The sequence below is a fragment of the Strongylocentrotus purpuratus genome, unplaced genomic scaffold (assembly GCF_000002235.5).
Source record: "Strongylocentrotus purpuratus isolate Spur 01 unplaced genomic scaffold, Spur_5.0 spur5_scaffold_13, whole genome shotgun sequence".
NCBI lineage: Eukaryota > Metazoa > Echinodermata > Echinoidea > Camarodonta > Strongylocentrotidae > Strongylocentrotus > Strongylocentrotus purpuratus.
The window spans coordinates 13,361,352-13,387,204 of NW_022145598.1; the positions used below are offsets into that span (position 1 = coordinate 13,361,352).

The window sequence follows — 25,853 nt, forward strand, 5'->3', positions numbered from 1 at the left end:
GTCTGTCCGTTTGAGTGTGTGTGTGTGTGTGTGTGTGTTCATGTGTATGTAGGGAGGCTCTTTTTTGAAATATTATTCATTCATTGCACAACATATTATATTGTTATAAATGAGTAATAACTTCCAACTGTATATGATTCTATTATATTTCTGTACTAAGTAGGAACTAAGCGTGTTTTTTGTATATGGAGATGTAAAAATGGGAATGTGCGATTTTTTTATCGTATATTTCATTCATGCTAAAGTAATGTACATGTAAATTAAATATCTTGTAGTATTATGACAAATTATGTATATTATCATTCTGTTGTTATTTTTTGTGAATTGAATGAATAGTGAAGAAAAAAAAAATTAAAAAGCAACAAAAAGCAAACAAACAAAAAGAAATCAGAAAAATGATTTATGTTCTTACTTTAATGCAATGACAATTTACGATTCGTCCCCTTCACCTCCTGAAGTAACGAAATATATTGTCTTTATCTAAAATACTTAAAAAGACTGAATGAATTAGATATATAAGGTGTAAGCATTGAAATAATGATTTCATTGATAGTACAATTGTCAAGATCAGTGTGAAATTTATAGCAAAACATTTCGTATGGATAAATTACTATGACAATGGTAAAGTTCAAGGAAAATACGATCTCAAAGAACTTTCGAGAACAGAAATCAACCTAAGCCAATTTTAATAGCCATGTTTATTACCGATTTAAATGAATGTGCAAACATTATACAGTGCCGCAACACCTAATCCGATCATTTCTATGGTATATCAAATGATACTCAAGGTAATCAACCTGCTCCCAGAATACGTTCATAATAGGGTGATCAGCATTACCAGTTATAGAAAATGGTAATAACTTCAACCAATTTAATCAAGAACTGAGATTTTAATTCAAATACGAAAGGAATAAGTTACACTGTTATGGTATCGAAAACTCTAGGAGGTTTCCTTGTAATGTTTAAAACATCTCTTCATTAATTGTAATCCGAATAACAAGTCATATCGAAACGTGCAGTATTGCCATTAAGTTTACAAATGAACCGCGGTACAAACGTTAAGCGTGACAAAACTCATAACAGCATCTACAATGATTGAATGTTACCATGGTTACTTTGTCATTGTGTCACTTATCAGAAGGTTTTTATTTCTGATAAATCACACGTAGTTTAATACAAACCATAGGATTATGCTGCAAATATTTGAGCTTGTCAGTAATTTCACGTTTTTTGTTTTCTGTTTGTGCAACCAAAAAAAGTGTAGTTCTAAGTATTCTAATGTAGTTTACGATATATTACCATTATAATGAAGAATGTTGTTACCATAATATAATAATGCTGTTTCTAGAATGTAAATCTTAATATCTGACCATTAGATTAAATAAATTCTCACAGAAACTAGATTTGAAATCCCTGCACACATTGTACTGTACAATATAATACTAAAAACTTCATCTCTCTATTTCAAATGTATAGTAATGAATATTATGATATGAAAACTCATGAATATGGTAATCTTCACTTGCATATGTTCTCTGTTTTGTCCGTCGCTTTAGATGTTGTATCATCACTCTAATTAAGTAATCAAACACCGAAAAAGTGGTAAAGCTAGACAAATTTCTTTCATTTTATTTTGTTGTTGACGGATTGAATGTGTGCTATATTATATATCCTTGAAATCACGTAGATGCCCTGGACCATACATATATCTCAATAAATGGGTCTTAATTGAAAGTTGTAGAGGTTCTGTTCTATGAAGCTTGTGTTCATATTATTGTCATGGATGTGTGATTGCCTAATCCTACACAACATTCCAAAGGTCAATACTCTACAACACCCTCTGAATATTTCAAAATATTACAAACAGGAATGAGATCAAACCACAGTGCATTCTAATTTACATCTATATTAAATACTCATCTACTTTTATCCATTAAAACCAAAGATTTATATGTACTGTGCAAGTTCTTCAATAGTATACTATTTTTTTTTATAGTTTTGTACACATATATGCAGTGTATGAATATAATAATACGAATTGCTAGGGTTTGTATTGTAGTAGTACATATATATAAATATATATGTATAGTAAAAGAAACGGATTTCATGATGTTTAACCATCGTATCTAATAAGCTATATACGTAACATTTATTTGCACATGCCCCAATATAGATATATAATATCGCTTGATGCGATTGTACTCCAGCACCCGCTTCACAAATCTCAGACGATATTATACTGTACGGTATTATAAACAAGTCATATCGGTACCTAGATTATAATCCCCAAGCCAGCTTATGAAAAGCTCACAGTAGTAAACCATGTACTCCCAAACCCTCACATGGGAATGATATGGCATCAAGGTAGATGTAAACGGAAACACCGCCACTTCATCAGGCAGTGAGTGTTGTCATATGCATGTACCTACAATAGTGGTCATTTATCTACCTGTCTAAAGTGGCCACCTTTATTATTGGCTCCTTCCCTAGAGCTTGTAGCGCCTGTGATGTTATGAGAGTACAAAAGTTACTAGCCTTGGCTATTCATAAGGTGGCTTAGTAATTATGATCTTGGTAACGTTAAGAATTTGTTCTTCTTCTTCATAATACGGTACAGCTATAATACTGTGTTAACTTGGTGAATGGAATGACTCCAGCCGGTCTTTAGGTGGTGGTGGGGGCTGGGGTAGGTGCAGCATCGGCGTTGATGATACCAATGAGAACATTCTTGTAGTCTTTACTGGTATCGTCTTCGACCATGGCGGCCAGGGTGGTGGTGGGGTATTTCTCTTTGAACATTTTCTTGATGGAAGCCAGGTCGATCTAGGCCAGAGAGAGAGAGAGAACGCCAAAGATATATTCAAAAGGAAAACAAAATAAATTCAAGGGAAGAAAATAAAGTGTCCTTTTTATATCATAAACGATGTATTGCTGGTTCCTAATCTAGATTCTTATTGAACCGATTCAGGCGCGTACGCAGGATTTTTTTCGAGGGGGGGGGGTTAAAACTTTTCGAAAAATTCGCAACCACTCGGCCGTCCGCTGAATAAGCGGGGGTGGGGGGGGGGGGGGAGGTAAGAGGACATATTTTTGTTGGTTTTTTTGTCCCAAAAATTTCGCAACGACTCAGCCGGTCGCTGAATAAGCAGGGGGAGGGGATTAGGGGGGGGGGGGGAGGGGGTAAGAGCACATTTTGTTTTTTGTTTGTTCTTATTTCTGCATTTTCAAAATGAAAAATAATCATATACATAAAGTAAAAAATATTTCTTCATTTTACATAATTATACATTTTTAAGCAAATTGAATAAGATGCATACAAACACAAATATAATTTTAATGAAAAAAAGATAATTTACAGAAAATGCAGGAGACTGCCATCATAAGCGGTAAGCTTGAAATCGATGGCGGCCTTGTGTGTGTGTGTCTTAAAATTTGAGAATTAGGCCGATCAATATTTCGTTTCGTTGGGGGGGGGGGGGAGGTGAACTTTTTAGGTCACCCATTACCACAATTATTAATTCTTTTATTAAAAACAAAAAAGTGGGGGGGGGGGGGGTCTCCAAAACACATACATAAAAAAGTTAAGTGGGGTTCAATATCGTAGACAACGCTTCTTAAGTAAAACTAAGGGTTTCAAGTTAGAAGGACTTGTATTTGCCCACACGATGTTACCATATGACAAAAAAGAGAAAATGAGTGAATTATAAATCATTAAAAATACATTTCCTGGTAAATAATACTTCAGCTTTGACAATAATCCTTTAGTTTTACTTTGTAGAGACCATGGCAATATGGGATTTCCATGACAATGTTTTATCTATGAGAATACCTAAAAATTGAATATTTGAGACTTTTTCAATAATTGTTTGATCAATATATAATGGTGGAACTTGATTTTTCAATTCTCTTTTGTTGCACTGAGCTGTTCTAAAAAGAATACATTTGGTTTTGTCTAAATTAAGCGATAGTTTATTTACCTTTAACCACAGAGATACATTCTTCATGCGTTCATTAAACTGGTCTATCAGTGAGTATAAGTTAGTATGGCTTAAGAACAAAGAAGTGTCATCAGCAAACTGTACAAATTTTAAGGATCGAGAAGAGTTGCATATGTCGTTTATATATAAAAGGAAAAATAGGGGCCATTTGACCCTTGAGGAATTCCAGATTTAATCAGTTATTTGGTAGAACTGTATCCATTATATTCAGTAAATTGGTACCTTTGTGAAAAATAACTCTCAATCCAATTTAACGCAATACCTCTAGCACCATAATTAACTAATTTCTTAAAGAGAATAGAAATATTAACGTTATCAAACGCCTTACTCAGGTCCATAAAGACACCACATATAAACTGTTTTGAATACAAGGCATTAACAATGATATCATAAACAGATATTAAAGCATGGTCAGTAGAATAATGGGTTCGAAATCCAAATTGATCATCATGTAATATATGGTGTTTAGATACAAAATTATATATACGATCATAGACTAATCTCTCCATGATTTTTGAGAAGCGTGACAAAGTGATATAGGACGATAATTACCAATAGTGTGCTTATCGCCCTTTTTAAAGATTGGGATAATTTTGGATAATTTTAGTTGTGATGGTACTATTGCCATTTGACGAGAGAGATTAAACACATAAGCTAAAGGTTTTGTAATAACATATCTGACATACTTAACAATATCTGGACTAATATCATCTCATCCACACGACTTTCCATTTTTAAATGAGTACATTATTTTCAAAATTTCGTCTCCATTAATAGGTTTCAGAAATAAACTTTCCTTTATCGGAGGTATCATAAAAGAGGAGAAATTTAAATCTTTACAAGTAGTTGCATCAATGGAAGAAGCTAGTTTTGGTCCAATATTGTTAAAATAATTGTTAAAACACTGGATATCAATTGCGGACCATTTAGTGTTCTTCCTTCGTGTATAAAGTATTGTGGTAAGATGGGTTTTCGTTTTTTAAATATTCTATTAATCAATCGCCATGTTTTCTTGAGGTCAGTTCTACAATCATTAAACCTTTGATAAAAATACATTTTTGTTTGCCTTTCTCAATTCAGATGACACTTTGTTTCTAATCTTCTCAAATTTTTCTTTATTTTCATATGTAGGATTACAACAAAACCTTTTATAAAGTTTGTTCTTCAATCTTATTTTTTCAACAAGTTAATGATACCCATAACTTTTTGTTTTTATTTTTCTTATTACTCCTAACAAAAGTGAAAGATTCATTATAATGCCTTCGAAAGTTGGAGAAAAAAAATTCATAAGCAACATTGGGATCTTTACTTCTATAAACATATGTCCATTCTTCAGAAGATAACTTGCAGAAAAATGACTTCTTTGTGTTATCCTTGATTTGTCTTATTTTCTTTCCCTTATAATACTCATAACATGTTTGAGCAGTATTTAGTACTACAAAAACTGGAAAGTGGTCTGATACATCAGAGTATATGATACCAGCATTTACATTTGAAGTATAAGAATTAATAAAAATATTGTCTATAAGTGATGCAGTAGTTGTTGTAAGTCTGGTGCGTTTGTAGATCATAGGGGTTAAACCATTAGCATATACGTTGTTCAAAAAAGTATTAATCCTTGTATCACTAGAGGACTTCAGGAGGTCTAAATTGAAGTCACCCATTATATATAGATGCTTATTCTGTTTGGTTAATTTAGTTGAATTTCAACTTTAAGAATGCCTTGGATTCTTCTTACGTCTGCCTTACGGGCATCTTATGAGTTTTTCGTCTCGTGGAATGAGCTCCCTCTACAAATACGCCCACTGTCGTCAACAGAAACATTCAAATTACAACTGAAAATTTATTTGTTTATTTCGTTGTAAATATTGTAATATTTTAATTTACCATATCTAGGAAAATTTCGAATTTTGTTTTTCGGTTTATTGATGTTTTTCTTTCTTATGTCTGTTACATGTCCTTTTCTCTAAGCGCCATGAGCACCGAAAGGTGGACCTGCGCGCTATACAAGTAGCCACTATTATTATTATTATTATTATCGTACGTGTATCTGACGGAAATCTCAAGCCATTAAGATTTCGTTGTATATTTTGTCTGGTTGCAAAACAAGCGCTGCATAAATTGTGTACGTACACCTTACGAGCACCTTTCGAACGCCTTGCGAAGGCCAGGAGTCGTTCGTACGAGGACCATTAGTCAGGTGGCTTAGTGAAATTATCGTTACTTGCCGGATAAAAGCACCATTTTTGGTACAGGGTTCCCTTAGGACCTACTAAACGATATTAGGATAGGAGCCCCCGGCAAAAATTTCAATTTAAGGGTGTGGGGGCGGGGGCGTTTTTTTGAGCCCCCAAATAATTATATAACATCGATTTGTTATTGTACAAATGCCATTTTTGGTACAGGGCATCCTTAGGACCTACTGAACGATATTAGGGTAGGAGCCCCCGACAAAAATATCATATAACGGCGTGGGGCGGGGGTGTTGCCTCGTAGCCCCCAAATAATTTAGAAGGTAATATAAAATTTATATGTTGTTATACAAACGCCATTTTTGGTACAGGGCTTCATTCGGACCTGCTGAATGATGGTAAGGTAGGAGCCCCCGGCATACATATTTATATACGGGTGATTGGGGGCCCATGGCGTTTGTACAACAACAAATCAATGTTATATTACCTTCTAAATTATTTGGGGGCTACGAGGCCACGCCCCCGACCCACACCCTTATATGATATTTTTGCTGGGGGCTCCCACCCTAATATCGTTCAGTAGGTCCTAGGGAAGCCCTGTACCAAAAATGGCATTTGTACAACAACAAATAAATGTTATATTACCTTCTAAATTATTTGGGGGTTACGAAGCGATGCCCCCGCCCCACACCCATATATGATATTCTTGCCGGGGGCTCCTACCCTTATATCGTTTAGTATGTCCTAAGGAAGCTCTGTACCAAAAATGGCATTTGTACAACAACAAATAAATGTTATATTACCTTCTAAATTATTTGGGGGCTACGAGGCTACGCCCCCGCCCCACATCATTATATTATATTTTTGCTGGGGGCTCCCACCCTAATATCGTTCAGTGGGTCCTAGGGAAGCCCTGTACCAAAAATGGCATTTGTACATCTACAAATCAATGTTATAAAATTATTTGGGGGCTCCAAAAAACGCCCCCGCCCCCACACCCTTAAATTGAAATTTTTGCCGGGGGCTCCTATCCTAATATCGTTTAGTAGGTCCTAAGGGAGCCCTGTACCAAAAATGGTGCTTTTATCCGGCAAGTAACGATAATCGACAAATTTGACGCTAAGCCACCTGACTACATGCGAATCTCGGTTCGTAAGGCTTTCTAACGAACGCCGTAGGAGCCATCTATGTAAGAGCGTTCTTACGATCATCGTAAGAAATTTGAGGCTTCTAGGGATGTGTCTCAACCGTAAGAAATGTACCAATATCTTGTGTGGTTCTTACGATGTTATTACGACGTTCGTACGGCTACCTTACGAAGAGAGGGGTTCGTACGAGGTTGAAAACAAACTTGGACAAGACCATTGATTAATCTACGAACTAACGTCTACGAACGCCGGTTTCGTACGGCCTTCTCAAGAAGATCTTCCGAAATGGTCTGAAAATCGTTCGTACGGCGTTCTTAGCAGTTCTTAATGAAATTTGTGACCGAGTCTTAAAATCGTTTTACACTGGCTGCCTGCCGTAGCAACAAACAGAGTTGACATATTACTTAACTCCGTTTTTGTTTACGTTAAGCCATGCATCAAGTCTTCTTTGTGCATGGCTGATGGTCAACGAAACGGAGTAAAGTTTTTGGGTAACTCTATTTGTTGCTACGATAAGCAGCCAGTGAAAACGATTTCGTTTAATCGAATTATGGAAATGCAAGCTTTATGGGTCAGTTGAGTTCTGTTTTCAGACGACAAATGCCTTCAAAGTGCATGGTTAGCGCTCTAATTCTTATCTATAAAATTTCTAGTGCCCTGTTAGAACCTAAAATTGCTATGAAGTTAATTTTAGACCCCAAAATGTTTGAAATTTAGCCAACTGAATCATACCAATTCAGCTCCACTTTCAAAAAAAATATGGTGACCGTTAATTTATTATTTAATTAAAAATAACGATACATGGGCCGGCTGTTTGTGCGTAATAAATCCAACACGAAAATGCCAACAAAAAAAGCCAACATCGGCATTGGCTGAAATACGACTTAAAAGGCGCTATTTCGTTTTTAACGGCCTTTTCAACGGCTTTTTCAAATTATCTAATAATTGTGGTGGTACACAAATATTAGAAATTGTTATATTTATGGGTATTTCAGCCGTCTCTGAACCGATTTTGATCAAACAAAGATGATTTTGTCATTTAAATTGTAAATTTTTTAAAATTTGACACTCAGTTTTTCATTATCTCACCAAAAAAAAAAATGTGTAGCGCCCTCTGCAACAGAACTCAACTATCCTTTTTATTGTAAATATACACAACTTCCAAATGAAAGGGGAGGATCTAAGCTTTACAAATATATGTAATTTATTAATTATAATTGTGATTAAGTTACGATAAAACATCGATAATTCTCGGTTTCCTCCTTTCTGGGACGCACTGTATAAATACAAATAAAAACAATTTAAGTCTAATTTGTCACGCACGTTAAGAAGTATATACGTATGCCACTTATACAAACCGTACTGTTTTCCCATGGTTTTTGAATGATTTAATTTTTGTTCTGAAGACTCTTTGTAAATATTTACGGCAAAATGGATGTCTTAAAATAAGAAATACCTTTAGAATAAGTAAATTTTGGTAACATTATACTTAGAAATTATGTTTAAGCCGCCCTGTAGAAAAGCTAATCGACTATTACTGAACAGAGTTTGATTTTTTTACGTTTGAGAAGTTATTAATTTTCAGTTTAAAAAAAGTAGACATATTAAACATTATATTCGTCTATATTATTCTGCAACAGGCATGACAGGTATAAATGAAGACACAAAAATATGTTGCCAACTCAGATTGGTCTATAAGGAGGAAAGATAATAAAAACATCAGGTTTCTAGTTTTCTCTGAATACAAGAGCTATTCAGCCACAGAACTTTCAGTTTCTGATTGCATATCATCAGATATTTATGTCATCAGGCTACTGCTGTATCCTTTCACATGGCACTTGGGACAATAAAGTACTTTGTCGCGTGTGCATTCTACGTGTGCCAACAATTGCTACAAGGTTATGGTTTGATTGAGCTCGTGATGTGCTTTTCAGGCATTTTCTGTTTTGTCTTTAAAATACCAGTTTATTCATTATTCCATAACGAAAGGAATTATCATTACAAATTTAGTACGTGAGATAGACAACGCACCCATAATGATATAATACTAGTATATTTGTAAAGCGCTTAGAGACATTTGTATTAAGCGCTATATACAAATTAAATATTATTATTATTATAGAGGATCCTTAAAAAGAGAGGGTGCGCTATTAAATGTAAAATTGACCAAGGCAGTCTTTTGAGAGAGTTGTGATTTTTGTTATTATTCATTCGTTCGTTCATGCATGTTAGTATGTGTTTTATATGTAATTTATTATTTTCAAAATGAATATATTGACATCGCAGTGTGTATGCGCGCGTGTGTGTAGGGGGGGGGGGTGGGAGCTGCTTCACTAGTTTTAAATTATGTTATAACAATACCTTAAGTGAGCGAAAGTGCACTTGATGTCTATATTTATTTATTTTTGTTTCGTATCAATTAGACAGTACTTAATATTTCACGACGATTGTGGTAAATGAAACAATTATATTCATCACATAGGCACTGAAGCTATTTTAGTGACAACCCAAGTCCGCCTCTGGAATAACACCTTCCACTGTTCCTTCTTGTATTGCCTCACGGTATAAATCACAGTTCAAAACAATACTTTAACAAAGGATTTATCAGCATAAACAATTCGAATGACTTTTTAAATATTGTATCTAGTGTTGAAAGTGCATCCACCTCATCAAAGAAAAAGTATTACGGAGCTAACGTGCCAGAATGTTTGGATTTCTTCTTTTCATATTTGCCCTAAGTCTAAGTGTTATTAGTATTGTAGGGGATGAAAACGCCACATTTACTGCAAAAGAAATAGATCAGAGATATGCTAAAGGTAAGAAACATATTGCTAAAGTCAATTCCAGCTACCTACATTTCAGATGTTGAAACGGCATGACACTCTACTTAAGTGGATTATATTGTACTATGCTTACTAAAAATAAAACATGATTTGATGTTGATAAAATGTATTTCATAGTTTACTTTCATCATATCTTTAGCGTTTAATCGTTAAACAACATTTGATGTATTAGTGAACAATAACGATTCTAGGCTACATAGGATCAGAGAAAAATGAAGATTTAAACAAAATTATATTAACAAAAAAAATAAAACATTTCTCAGGCTACTCAAGGAAGCCATTTGTTCTGAACCTGCATTGCAGAAATGTTAACAATACAATAGGAACGATAAAGAAATAAATGTCACGAATCATGTTTTGTAAATATAATTGTAATTATATTGTTGTTTAATGAAATCCTGTTCAGTGATTGGTCAACATAGCGTCATGTGACCAAACATAATATTGCTATGATGTTACCGATAAGAAAAATGTGCGACAACTTGACGGCCTCCATGTTATAGTGCACTATACCATGGATGACGTGATAGATTTTTTCTTCCGAGTCACTACTGTGCATGCATTCATCGAGGGAACGGGATTTCAAATGCCTCCAGCGGGCAACTCTCGCGGTGTCACGGCGCTCACGCTGTGCAATTTACGCTGAGCCGCAGTTAGTGCATTACACTACTGCAGTATTTGTATAGCGCCAGCTTTCGGTCTTGAATTTGGGGATTCCACGGCGACAAAAATATCCACATCCATATGTAATTGTGCATGAATGCTTACTATGAAACTCTACTTACAAATGATTATATCACGACATAGAGAGTATCATATTATGAAGTAATGAAGTAGGAATCAAATAATTGTGTTACTCGTTTTAGAGAGATAAATGTAGAGAGGTGAAGATTTTATTTTCTTATTTTTTTAAAGATGGTGATTACATCGGTTGCTTTCCTCAAGGATGCTTACACTTCGATTACGTCGTCGATATTTCAGAGTCCCACACACTCGACTCCTGCACAGCAACATGTAAACAAAATGGATTTACAGTAGCAGGTGTTTACAATCGCTCTAAATGTTCTTGCTCCTGTGAACTGACCTGTATGAACAAGCAGCTGGGTGACGAGAGCTGTGGCTTGCCCTGCCGAGGGGACTCGGCAAGATTTTGTGGCATTTATATTGCAGTGAGTGTGTATACCGGTAAGGCATCCTGGTCCTATACGTTTTCTTCTTATCATCGGTGTATCCAATAATTCCCATTACTATTCGGATTATTAGTTAAACATCACGTGTGCAAGATAAACGCATATCATAAAATGTAAATATAAATTATTATTAATTCAAAGCAGAACCCCCTATCTCCCCTAATCAATGTATTTGCTGAAAACGAATCTGAGCAATCATATGCGTGGTTGTATACAACTTTTAAAGAGGCATGTTCCCCGTATTCCAGAGGGCGTTAAAAATACGTACGCGCTGGCGGACGGTGCTATAGCTGCCTATTGACACCAACAGATTACGGCTCTCACGCAGATGGCATGTTCCGGTAAATACACTGGCGGGAACGTGCCCCTTTAAGAGATGATACATCATTTCTCAGAGATGAATATCATTCCTATATTCGGATCCTGTCTTTCAATTTACAGAATTCCATCATGGAACAAAATGTATCACTGCAACAAGTATTTGATACAAGATAACAATGTCCCTTACACTTTCACTCATGTCTATACTTTCCTATTAAATATGAAAGTAAACTCTTTAGCATAGTAAAGCGAGTCTAAGAATGTCGGTTCGGCCTATATTCTTTCACAGTTTAAAGTAAATTGATTTAAGGATTTGAAGAGACGTTGATCTTGCAACAAATACCAATATGGTTACAGCCATGTGACGCTTGTCTTGTTCACACAGGCTTTTGGTAGTCGGTGTAAGTTAATCCCGGCAGCAGTAAATACCCCATGTATATTTTACTTACACCAATAGTTGTCCACACGCTCTTAGTCAAACCAACTTGCAACGAGTAAGTTAACACGACCTTCCACCGACCAGCGTAACTTACGCAGAGACAGATACTCCCAGGTGTGAGTTGAGAGCATCCACACGTTAAACTTACCCTACCCTCTAGTCATGTTAGCGAGTTACTCTTGGATTTTTCTAGGAGTAAATAGGTCGGGGTAAAGATAGCTACACCTAGGTGTAGCTAACACAATTATCGTTCAGACGGTCACTACTTTTATCTTTACACCTACCTCGCCATATTTACCCCGACAAGCTCTTAACACGACCGTTACTCTAGGGTAACATGCCTCCGTCTGAACAAGACTATTAAAATGCATTGCAGAATTGTTAGATTACGATGTAAGTTACGTAATCATTTTGAATGTATTTTGTTTTAATTCGATAGTTATCATAATCAATCAATAAACCGTGATTACTATGATTCAAAATGTTTTCCTTTTTGCACCCCAGTTTACCCTTCTGTAACACCAAGCAACACATCCTTTGACACAGTAAGAGAAAAAGATAATACATCATCCAATGGTAAGTGATAATGAGTGATAATAATTCATTTCCACGACTGTTAAGGGTTAACTTGGGGCAAGAAAATTCAGTGTCATCAGGATGGAAAGTGCATGTAATGCCTCGGTCACACCTCTGCGTATTTGGCTTGCGTATTGTCCGAGCGAAATGAAACGTGCTCACTACGTACTCGATAAGCCGACTAGCGCATAGGCCTGCGTTGGTCGCTCGCTAGTTCCATTAAGTAAACGCAGAGTCAAATTGCCTACGAGCGGATACGAGTGGCAGCCAGTGAGTGCGAGCAACAGCGAGTGGCGTAGCGCAGGTATACGCTACCATACGCACATATTTTTTTTTGAAGCGCGTGTCACTGCCAATAGCTGCGTTCCCTGCACGATTCACCTCGCTTTAGCTTATTGTTGTTCGCATGATTGCGTGTATTGTTGCGCTGTTGCTCCCCTACCGCTCGCAGCAGCAATAACCGTTGCGATTGCCGCTTGCTACGCTGAGAGTCTGGATCGTACGCTGTTCGCCCGTACGTTGCTGCGTGTTGCTGCATGCGCTCTGCGGGGTATATCAATACGCAGCCGTGCCCAGCAATACGCAGCAAATTTGAAGGTAGCAGTCACACTATTGCGTATCTAGCTCGTAGGTAGCTCATATGCCGCTCGTACAAAGACTGCCTACGGTTGTCTATGACCACGCTATAGCTCGCTGTTGCTCATAGCAGTACGATTCAATGCGCTGTTTGCTCGCCATGTTGCGTATGTAGCTCGTTCTTTGCTCGTTTGCTGCTCGCTAGCCGCTCGCACTAGTTGGTGTTCGCTCGCCTTAGCTCAACCGTTGTTCGTACTAATGCGTGCCAGCTCGCGCTACAGCATACCAGCTCGCTGGGGCTGCTGCATATGTATAAATTCTAGTCATTTTGAGGGACTGGGCATAAACATCTTAGCTTCTATATAATAATAATAATATATAATACTGGAAACTATTGCACGCTTTTTTATGAGAAAAAACCTTGGATAGTTTAAGTAAATGAATCACACGTCACCGCGTTTCACCAAACATTTGAATAGGATATTGGAGTGACTTGTATAATAATTAATTGACGATATGCATGTAACTAAAGACCTGATTTATCTTCATTCATTGAATTAACAGAAGTGAGCCAGGAATCCTCTACAACCATGGCAACAACGAATGGCGGTGAAATGGGTCTATCCCAGCCTGCCACATATGGTCAGTTTAGTTTCAAGTTACTATTAGCCTTCAAAATGTTTACCTTGCATAAATGATTATAATAACCCGTTGACTACTGAATTATCTTGTTCCCATAGGCTTAACACAGAGACCACCACGTTCCCGTAAGCAATGGGTTAAATTCTTCTAATTGTAATATAATTATTTTCATTGTGTCTTGGACGGATTTAATTATAAGTCAGTAACACGATCACGAATACTCCCGATGAATCACCCAAAGGCAACTTTCAATAGCCTTGTGCGTTACTTATTGATGAGTGTGGTGCATGACAATCACGTATTACGCAGTCTGAATATGACTTTTTAATTGAATATTACAACGAGGTATTGAAATTCTCCTGGAGGTGATTTCATGATAGATTCTCCTATCTTGTCCAGTATGTTATTCACTCCGGTCAGTGACAAAAATAGTGAATGTTTACATGAAGATTGATAAAAAGGACATTTCAAATATATACACAATGTACATGTAAGAGGTGGTGTAAATGTTACATAACGATCCGAATAACATTAATGCATACATGTATAATGTTCACATTGTTACAGGTCTGTCAGAATTTGGGTTTCGTACGGTTCCTAAACATTCCTAACTTTATACGATACACATTGGTGTGCTCTTTAATTTTATGTTGGCGGTTGATTTTTTTTATTTAAAAAATGCCAATATCATTTCTTTCCCAGGTTTGATAGCGTTCCTATCTGTTGCAGTTATTGGTATTTTTGTGTGGAATATCATCGTGGCAGTAATGATGTGGAAGTACAGGTATGTATCACAGCAAAGCATGTTACATTGAACATTAATTAAGCCTGATATTATTTTGTAGACTAAAAGTAAAAGTTGAGTGCTGGTATTGATAAACATTTATTTGTGAGCTTTGCTCGTTTATGTTAAGTTAAGTTGGCACACTACTATATGTCACCTAAAAGAGATGACTCTTCGCTTAATACTCTTATTTTTTAAACAATACAAGTAGAGCTTAAAAGTCTCGGCCGCGTATTCAATAAACATCAAAGACAATTCTTAGCCCCAATGCTTTTACCAATGCAAAGACCTTTCTCTATGCAAAAACATAAAGAGATTTAAAAGAGTTAAAAATTGTCATGATTTAAAAATTTAATGAATACAGACCCTGGATCTCACTTTCGAGATATAATATGCATTATAATGTGTGCAGTTTAATATAGCCCTGGGCATTTCCGCCTGCAGTAAACAGCTGACTTAAATTCAACAGGACAGACCAAGTAAATTTACTTCTAAATGGTGATTTCAAAACCTGTATCATACACCGATTACCTTCTACTACATAATCGACCTTGTATACATAAATGAACTCTCCAAGCTGTCAAAACAGGCAAAGTTTGGCTGCAATGAAGTTTCATATGATGGCTCTGGAACCTTTAACCAATCAGATGCAAGAAGTTGGAGGAATCCTCAGTAGCTCATATCTGGCCTTGACCATGGACTATCTCGCTTCTTGTTGTCCCTGTTTGATGTTGTGAGTACATATTATGGTCTATATATCTGTCATGTGTAATTTGGTCTCTACATCTACAGGAGATCGGCAGATGAAGCTAGTAGCAAGCAGCAAGGGAAGTATCCTCAGACAGTCAATCAGAACTGTTACAACGGACCACAACAGGATGAGGAAGGTTACATGGAACTTAACGCCGTCCCCAACAAGCTACCAGAAGGATCTTCACGTAATCGGGGTGAGGTATTCAAAACGCCACGACCCGACGACAATGAAGATGCTTACGAAAATATGAAGATCTAAGAAGGGGGGGGGGGGGAGGAATTGGATCTACCATTGCTCTTCTTTCCTCACTCTTTTCCTCCTCTCTCCATCTTCCTACTCTTACCCACCCTTCCCATCTCTCTACCCGTATGCCGTTTCTCTATTTTCTAGCTATCTTTCTCTCTTCTGAAAATAATTGTAATTTCTGAAGAACAATGAAATTTTTTGAACATGTTAATCGTTCCTTATATTTTCCATCGATGTGTATTTCAGTCACTTGTAAGTTTGTTTATTCAAACTCACAGATTCATGCATTTTATATCTGATTGTATTTGTTCAATTTGTTTTTGTTAAATGGTTGTTTACTCTTTTCTTTTTACTTTATACGAAATTCTTCAATTTCGCCAGTCGGCTCCAAATGAATATTTAAAGAACCATTACTACTACTGTTACTATAGTACTACTACTGGTACTATAGTACTACTACTACTACTACTACTACTACCAGGCGCGTACGCAGGGGGGGGGGGGGTGTTTAGGGGGTTAACCCCCCTCAAATTTGTTTTGTTACACTAATTAAAACAAATGCTCTCACTACCCCCCCCCCCCACCCACACACACTGAGCGAAATATCGATTAGCGCGATTTTCAAATTTGTGGGGAAAAAAGAAAAAGAAATTATTGCTCACTACCACCCCCCCCCCCATTTTTCTTAATTATGTATGTTTGTGTGTGTGTTTGTGTGTGTGTGTGTGTGTGTGTGTGTGTGGAAATGCTAAAAGGAACTATGTATAAACAAATTCAATTCACAAACGCTACTTGGAATATACAAGAGGCATGTATTGAACTTCACAAGCGCTTTCGATATATTCTCATCAGGTCAAAGAAAGTGCTTGTGAAGTTTAATCCATGCTTCTTGTATTTTCTAATTAGCGTTGTGAAAAGATACATTTTTTATATTTTTTACTATACATCACTCTATTGATATTTCAGCAATAAAGGAACAGAGAAATTTGGGAAAGCCATACAAAGAAAAGGAGAACATAATAAGACGATCCAAGGACTAGACCTGAATAGTGGTCATATTTGTCCTATAACTTTTTATCTTTCCGTTGCAAAACCAATTAATGACTGGCTGATTATAACTTATCACTTAAATTTGAGTGCGTGAACGATACGAGTTATTTACTGGTCTTAATGAGCTATAGAAACTGTCGTTAAGCCAGCAATGTTATGTATTCGTAATAAATAAATAAAATATTTGCCCCATGAATACAAAAGCTTGAACTACGCTTGTTGTATATTTGATTGACTTTGATACATATATACAATATTTTACTTGCTGACTCGTTAGTTCCGATATGACTTACGTGCCTGAGAGGATGTCGCCAAAATAGCACAGCTTCTATACCAGAAACCAAGCATGGGAAATCAGTTTTATCGCTAATTTGATTTTAACAAACAGCTCAGTGTACTTGTGGAGAACGATCATAACGGCTCAACTCACTATGGATTCCTTGACGCAAACACTCTTGATCTCGATGGTAATCTTTTTGGGAGGTATCGTGCAGAAGGTTAGAGTGGACATGCCAATCACTTCACAACAGCCTAACTATACATGCCCAGTCCAGGATCGTTACATCGCTAAGTGCGCTCATCTCAATCTTACATTAGTTCCCCAAGACCTTCCGCATGAACTGCTGGTATTATCCATCCGTGACAACCAATTAACAGAACTTTTAAACACGTCGTTCATGAATTACAACCAACTTAAAGAATTGTATGCTGGTCACAACATAATTGCCTTCATTGATAGTGGACCATTCGAAACTCTACCACAATTGCAGGTCGTGAGACTAGATTATAACCTGATTACTGTTCCGCCTGTGTATTTTCTTCGGAAGAATGCTCTTTTATATATAATAAGTCTATCACACAACAAGATAAGTAACATCTCTAGTACTTTGGTCAGTACTCTGAAGTGTGGAAAATGTTATGGATGGCGGAATATGTCGGAAGTTAATCTATCCTCCAACAAACTTACTTCTATAAATGAGGACGACTTTTTACCTTGGAGAAATTGCTCTGTCGATAAGTTCAATGTAAATGATAACAATGTGATGTTTCTTGAACCTAAGGCGTTTGGAAATTTGCCCAAATTAGGTACTCTGAACATGAACAATATCAAGTTAGCTACCTTCGACGTCGGGTATTCCATGGGCCATGTTGAAATCGAGCGACTTTTGATTGAATCTTCAGGCATTAAGTACATTCATCCAGCGAACATATCGTCGATGCGAAAAGGAAATGTGCCACTGATTAAAGAACTTTATTTAAATTTTAACATCTTAAAATATATTCCAGGGTTTGCTCTGCGTGGTCTGGAAAAACTGCAAGTCCTGAGCCTTGGAGGAAATCGTATATCTAACATCAATAATGAATCATTTTGTGGCCTACATGCACTGGTAAACCTAAGTTTGTATTTGAATAGCATACAGTCACTTCCCCGCGCTTCGTTCGCTTGCGCCTCAAACCTCAAGGAAATTGATTTGTCACGTAATAACCTCGTGACATTGGATCCCCAATGGTTTGACGGATCATTGTTTCTCCGTAGCTTGGTGATAGATCAAAGTGGCATCCGTATCATCACATTCAGACAATGGGAGGTAACTAATCTTCAGACTCTTGTTCTTACACAAAACAATCTCGGTTCCCTTTATCATAAAACCTTCACTGGGTTGTCAAATTTGAAAGCACTTAATTTTTCTGGCAATGCCAATCCTTTTCGGATATCAGAGGACGCCCTCATTTCAGTAAGTTCCTTAGAATTCCTCGACATGTCGAATTCGAAACAATTTACCATGAAAGGTTCGTTTAGAAATATGCAAAATCTACTTAATCTGGACATGTCATATAGCCAGTTGAACATTTCATCAAGTGACCAGTTTACGAACACATCTGCGCTGAGGGTTCTCAATATGACGGGATCATATCTCACAGCTGAGGATTTAGTTGATAAACAGGCAGGGACATCATTGTTCTCAGGCTTGATCTCCTTGCGGACCCTTAAACTACGGAAAAACTATTTAGATAACCTGCACGCTCTTCCTGTCATATTCACACCGCTTGGAAGTCTTGTGGAACTCGACTTAACAAGTTGTCGTATACAACAAGTTGCCTCAGGAACATTTGCAAATTTAACGACCCTGCTTCTGCTTCATCTGCCTAACAATCACTTAACTGGCATTTCAAAGGACGCGTTTCGAGGTTTGCACAATTTGCGGGTGTTGCAGCTGCAGAACATTGCAATTGCATTCATTGAGCAAGGGCTGTTCATGGGCACAAATGAACAGTTGTACTTACAAAACAATCACATTTCGACCATAGCCTCCAACACTTTAATGCCGTCAAGTTTGATTACATTCAATATCGCATACAATCCCTTAACATGCGATTGCCAACTCGCCTGGTTCAGACAATGGTTGGAAGAGGTTGAAGGAAAAATAGATCTTGCTCCAAAAAATCAAACTCGTTGTTCTAGCAGCTCCTTATAGGTGTTGATCAATCAAATAATTTGGTCGTTCCATCCGGATGAATATTGCGGGATCAAAACCATGATTATCGTTTCCGTATGTTTTGCGCCGATTTTAGTTTTAACCCTCGGTATACTCGTGTATCTGAACCGATGGTGGATAAACTATAAGTTGTATCTCCTCAAGTTGGCCATCGTTGGTTACCATGAGATCACTGAAGATCGAACTCCGGAGGACTATGAATACCAACTCAACCTCATGTTCCATGAAGACGATGAATGGTGGGTAAATGACTGTATGAAACATTTTCTGGAGCAGAGGATGCCTCATCTGGAGCGCGTCATATTTGGCGATGCCGATCTTCACCCAGGATCGTTCTACTTGAATGCCATCTATGACGTCATCGAAAACAGCCACAAGACAATATTGTTGCTTAGCAACCAGTCTGTAGATGATACCTGGTACATGACCAAGCTCCGTATGGCAGTGGAGCACATGAATGACACCAAGTTGGAGAAGGTCATCTTGATTTTCCTTGAAGACATCGATGATGACCATCTACCGTATCTTGTTAGACTCTTGCTGAGTCGGAACAAGCCTTATTTGTTGTGGACAGAGGATGAAGAAGGTCAGGGGGTCTTCTGGGCAAAGCTCCAGAAGAGCATGAGATCAAACCGGCAAATGAACAATGTTATACCCGTTTAAGAAGAAGGTTGAGTTCTGGTCCTAAGATTACATTGTGAATTAAACTGTCCGGGAGCAAGCATGATTACAAAACGGTGATCATATTCGAGGTAGCACACAGAATTTAAGCTGAAAGTCTCTAGCACTGAATACCATGTACAAAAATTTATGGCATGGCCTGTTAAATTGTTCAAGCATTTCAGCTATCTAATGTGATGTTTCGAATGGGAGGGCATTTGAAGAGCAACTCCTCTCGGAGGATAATTCTACAATGATATTCTTCCAAAAATGACTTTAAAAAACGGCGGAGCTTGTAATTATTGTCTTATCCTTGCCCAAAATCAATCTTCTCTTGCAAACGTATGGTGGTGTGACCATAGTTCGTGCGTGACCTTAATACACCGACAGTTCCATATCTATAAACAAATCAGTAAGATTTCGAAATTCTGATATCACAAATGGAAAGAGGAACATGAAATTAAACAGTGACGGAATTGGGTATAAAAGTATGAAAATATTGACAAAAGAATTATGAAGTCTTTTGCGTTCGTTTTGAAAAAAGGAACTTACACAAAAGGGTAACGAAATCTATAATTTGAGAGACGATGTCATCAAAATTGTTAGTAAAAAGTGATACAAATTTATTTTTGGACATATTGACTTGCAATTTATGCAATTACCTTACCTTTGATGGATCGCATGTTTTGAAAAATTAAGGTCTCGTTTTTTGTATGATCTTCTATGTAGTTGTAGCGCATTTATATCCGATATCTAATTTTGAGATCGCGAAATCGCGGCAATTCTTTAGACAAAACATTTTCTAATCCCTCCTATTTGTAGTCTAATATTTGGACATTCATTTGCAATAATTGATCTAAATTAATTTGTGTAGAATATGATAAAAGTATTGATCGAATATAGTATTAGTTTGCTTTAACATGTCCTCGAACCTAAGACACCCTATCCTACCTCCCTTGTCATGTGCCTATGATACAGAAAGTTTGTGTAGACCAACTGTTGATTACCATTGAAAAGTCTTCTTGAAGTTATGACTTCCAACAGGTGTTATTAATTTATGAATTTCGAGTTTCATCTTCTAATTTAACATATTCCTGCATGAAATATGCGCTTATAACTAAATTTGGTGCATCATAAGATGCAAAGAGACGTACGGCGAGTTGTGACAACAGCATTAGTTTTAATCCGTCTATCTCACTATCTTTTCCTACCCTGTTACCATATATCTGATTATTATTTTTGCTTTATCATTTTTGTATCGGTAACATTGCAAATATTTCTATCTCAGACTCAAACATGTTATATAATTTGGACAGTGGGACATGGAAGAGACTGGATTTCCAACGCCTGTGTAGATGTGGCTGGGTTCGGAAAGGGAGGGGGGGGGGGGGGTTGTGGAGTTTGGACAGTTTTGGGTATGTAGAGGAAGGGTCACATTTTATATTTATCTGCCTGTCTGTGCGCGCGCGTGTATGTGTGTTTGCGGGAGGCTCTGTTTTAAATAATATTCATTCATTGCACAACATGTTATTTTGTTATACATGAGTAATAACTTCCAACTGTATATGATTATATTATATTTTTGTAATAATTAGGAACCAAGCGTATATAGGCTTTGTTATGCATTTGTAATAGTTTGATATGGAGATGTAAAAATGAAAGTGTGCGATTTTGTAATCATATATTTCATTCATGCTAAAGTAATGTAACTTCAATATCATGTAGTATTATGATTAATTATGTATATATTTTTATTCTGTTGTTATTTTTGTGATTTGAATGACGATAAAATATCTTCTTTTTTTAATCCAAAAAAAGCAACAATAAATAAACAAACAAAAGAAAATCAGAACAATTATTTATGTTCTTACTTTAATGCAATAACAATTTACGATTCGTCCCCTTCACCTCCTGAAGTAACGAAATATATTGTCTTTATCTAAAATACTTAAAAAGACGGAATGAATTAGATAAATAAGTTGTAAGCATTGAAATTTCATTGATAGTTCAATTATCAAGATCAGTGTGAAATTTATAGCAATATATTTCGTATGGATAAATTACTATGATAATGGTAAATTTTAAGGAAAACACGATCTCAAAGAACTTTAGAAGAAAAAAAATGCTAAGCCAATTTTGATAGCCACGTTTATCACCGATTTAAATTATTGTGCAAACATTATACCTTGCCGCATCACGTAATCGGATCATTTCTATGGGATATCAAAGGGTACGGAAGGTAATTAAACTGCTCCCAGAATACGTTCATTATAGGGTGATTAGCATTACCAGTTACGGAAAATGTTAATAACTTTAACCCATTTTAACAAGTACTCAGATTTTAATACAAATACGAAAGGAAAAGGTTATACTTGTATGGTATCGAAAACCCTAGGCAGTTTTCTTGTAATGTCAAAAAAATCTCTTCATTAATTGTAATCCTAATAACGAATTATATCGAAACGTGCAGTATTGCCAAAAATGAACTGCGGTACAAACGCTAAGCGTGACAAAACTCATAACAGCATCTAAAATGATTGAACGTCACCATGGTTACTTTTTTATTGTGTCACTTATCAGAAGGTTTAGTTTATATCTTTGATAAATCACACGTAGTTTGATCAAAACCATAGGATTATGCTGCAATTGTATGAGCTTGCCAGTAATTTCACGTAATTTATTTGTTGTTTGTGCAAATTTTTTTTGTTAGAGTTTTAGGTACGATATATTTTACAATTATAGTCAAGTATGTTGTTATCATAATATATTAATACAACCAGTTCCACTCTGTTTCTAATATGTAATTTTTAATATCCGACCATTTAGATAAGATAAACTCTCACAGAAACAAGATTTGGAATCTCTGCACCCATTGCACTGTACAATATAATACTAAAAAACTTCATCTCACTATTTCAAATGTATATAGTAATGAATATTATGATATGAAAACTGATAAATATGGAAATCTTCACTTGCATATGTTCTCTATTTTCTCCGTCGCTTTAGATGTTGCATAATCACTGTAATTGAGTAATTAAACACCGAAAAGGTGGTGAAGCTAGCCAATTTCTTTCATTTTCTTTTGTTGCTGTCGGATTGAATGTGTGCTATGTTATTTATCCTTGAAATCACGTAGATGCCCTGGACCATACATGTATCTCAATAAATGGGCCTTAATTGAAAGTGTTAGAGGTTCTGTTCTATAAAGCTTGTATTCATATTATTGTCATAGAATATGAGTGCCTAATCCTACACAACATTCCAAAGGTCAAGACTCTACAACACCCTCGGAATATTTCAAAATATTACAAACAGGAATGAGATCAAAGCACAGTGCATTCTAATTTACATCTATATTAAATACTCACCTACTTTTATCCAATAAAACCAAAGATTTCTATGTACTGTACAAGTTCTTCAATAGTATACTATTTTGTAATAGTTTTGAACACAATATATGCTATGATTATTTATGATTATAGGAGTGCTAGTGTTAGTATAGTAGTAGTAAATATATATATAATAAAAGAGAGGTATCTAAGACTGTATTGAGCACAGTGAATTTATAATATAATAAGCTTTATACGTAACATTTATGTGCACATGCCCCACTATATAATATCGCTTGATGCGATTGTACTCCAGCACCCGTTTCAGCAATTTCAGACGGTGTCAAACTGTCCCGTGTGATGACAATGTCCATTTTTATCTGTACCTAGATTACAATCCCTTAACCAGCTTATAAATAACTCACAGTAGTAAACCGTGTACTCTCGTAACTTTATTTGTGGATGATATGGCATCAAGGTAGATGTAAACTGATACATCGCCACTGCATCAGACAGTGAGTTTTGTCATATGCATGTCCCTTACATGTGTAGTCTTAGTGGTCATCTATCTACCTGTCTAAGGTTGTCACCCTTATTATTGGCTCCTTGTCCAGAGCTTGTAGCGCCTGTGATGTTATGAGAGTACACGGTTGACTAATGCCAGCTATTTATAAGGTGACTTAGTAATTATAATGTTGGTAAAGTTTTTTGTTCATAATACGTAGCAGCTATAATACTGTGTTAAATTGGTGAATGGAATGACTCCAGCCGGTCTTTAGGTGGTGGATGGGGCTGGGGTAGGTGCAGCATCGGCGTTGATGATACCAATGGCAATGAGAACATTCTTGTAGTCTCCACTGGTATCATCTTCGACCATAGCAGCCAGGGTGGTGGTGGTGTATTTCTCCTTGCACATGGTTTTGATGGAAGCCAGGTCGATCTACACCAGAGAGGGAGAATGCCATTGATACATTCAAAAGGAAAACAAAATAAATTTAAGGGAAGAAATAAAATGTCCTGTATCATAAGCGAGGTGGTCACTGATCAAGTTTCTTATTGACCGATTATCACCGAATTCTCTCACCACTATAGGCTTAATACATGGACCACTCGGTTCCAGTAGGCAGTGGGTTGAAATAAGGTGAAATATATTATCTGAGTGAAAAAGGCGGTATATAAATTATTAAAAAAGTAACAACAATTGTGATAACCAAGGGTGGGAAGGAAACAATTGCACGATGTCCCACGCCCCAATAAATTATATTTAGACCATATTTAAGAAATACATTTAGGCCTAATTTAATTTGAAGATGGTGAAACCTCAAAAAATGAACCTCTTCGCTCAGTCACTAGCCTCCCTCGTAGATGGCGTAGTAGTCGTATATTGTTACCGCCATTGGGGCCTTTTTATTATGTCCCTCCAGCCCCCCCCCCCCCTCCTCACAAAAAAAAGGAATCGCGAATACCCTCTTTATAGACCAAGATGAAGAGAAGCAATTTAGGGAAAATGAGATGTTGTGATTTTGTAATTGCAAGCCCTTTACGGGGTCCAACCTACGACTTCCACATTTGTTGCAGTCGAATATTCAAACAACTTGACCAACACACATGACGAAGAAATTACAAAGAAAACAAAAGGTTGAACTTAAAAATAGAGCAAGAAATAGAGGGGGAAAAGAAATGAAAGAGAGAGAGAGAGAAGGTGAGAAAGATAAAGAGCGATAGGGAGGGAGAGGAAGATAGAGAGAGAGAGAGAGAGAGAGAGAGAGATAGCGAGGGAGAGAGATAAAGAAATGGGAGTCACAAAATGTTAACTTTTTTCTGATTTAAATGTTCATCCCTCATGTCTGACCATCTTACCTCTGATCTGCCTACGACGATGCGAATGAGTTTGTCATCGTCGGTACCTAGTCCCTTCATGGCCCAGTACAGCGAGTCAACGTAGAACGCAAGAGGTTGGCACATGCTCTTGACTGTGAATGTGATCAGATGGGATGAGATCAGCTCAGTCACGGTTACATTACATTCAATTTACATTATCATTACATTACATTACAAAGTCTTTAGTTTGTGTCCCTTTAAACTGTGACAAAATGTTAAGGGGAAATGTCATATTCATTATACATATGCGGACACTGTTTTATGGCATAACTTGCCAGAATAATTTAGAAATATAGAAAGCCTTCGACCACCATGAGTTTGAGATCATAATATTAAAGAAATCATTATTATTTACATTTTGATACCAATTTTCATGAGATTAGGATTAATTAACATCACAATTTCAATTAAACAATTGACTTTTTCCAATTTTCATGAAGAGATAACGGAATAAAAAAAATTAAAGAAAGAAAGAAAGAAGATACAAAGGAGAAGAAGAAGAAGGAAGAGAGGAGAAAGGGGAGGAGCAGCAGAAGGAGGAGGCTAATAAAATTAGAAGGTGAGGGAGGAGAAGGAGAAGAAGAAAAAGAAGAAGGAGAAGAAGAAAGGGAAGAAGAAGGAGAAGAAGAAGAAGAAAAAGAAGAAGAAGAAGAAGAAGAAGAGGAAGCAGAAGAAGAAGACGACGACTAAATTTAGAACTCACAAATAACAGTGAAGGCAGCT

At 36.5% G+C, this 25,853-nt stretch overlaps 1 protein-coding gene across 1 annotated transcript; it reads right to left on the reverse strand.

Annotated features, from left to right (window-relative positions):
- Nucleotides 1-396: 396 nt before the first annotated feature.
- On the reverse strand, nucleotides 397-25,853 carry LOC105437053 (annexin A5-like). The gene is made up of 3 exons (XM_030982949.1): nucleotides 25,834-25,853; nucleotides 25,110-25,222; nucleotides 397-2,823 (listed from the first exon to the last, which is right to left on the reverse strand). The coding sequence occupies exons 2-3, from the start codon at nucleotides 25,212-25,214 to the stop codon at nucleotides 2,665-2,667; spliced, it is 264 nt and encodes an 87-aa protein (XP_030838809.1). The 5' UTR covers nucleotides 25,215-25,222; nucleotides 25,834-25,853; the 3' UTR covers nucleotides 397-2,664.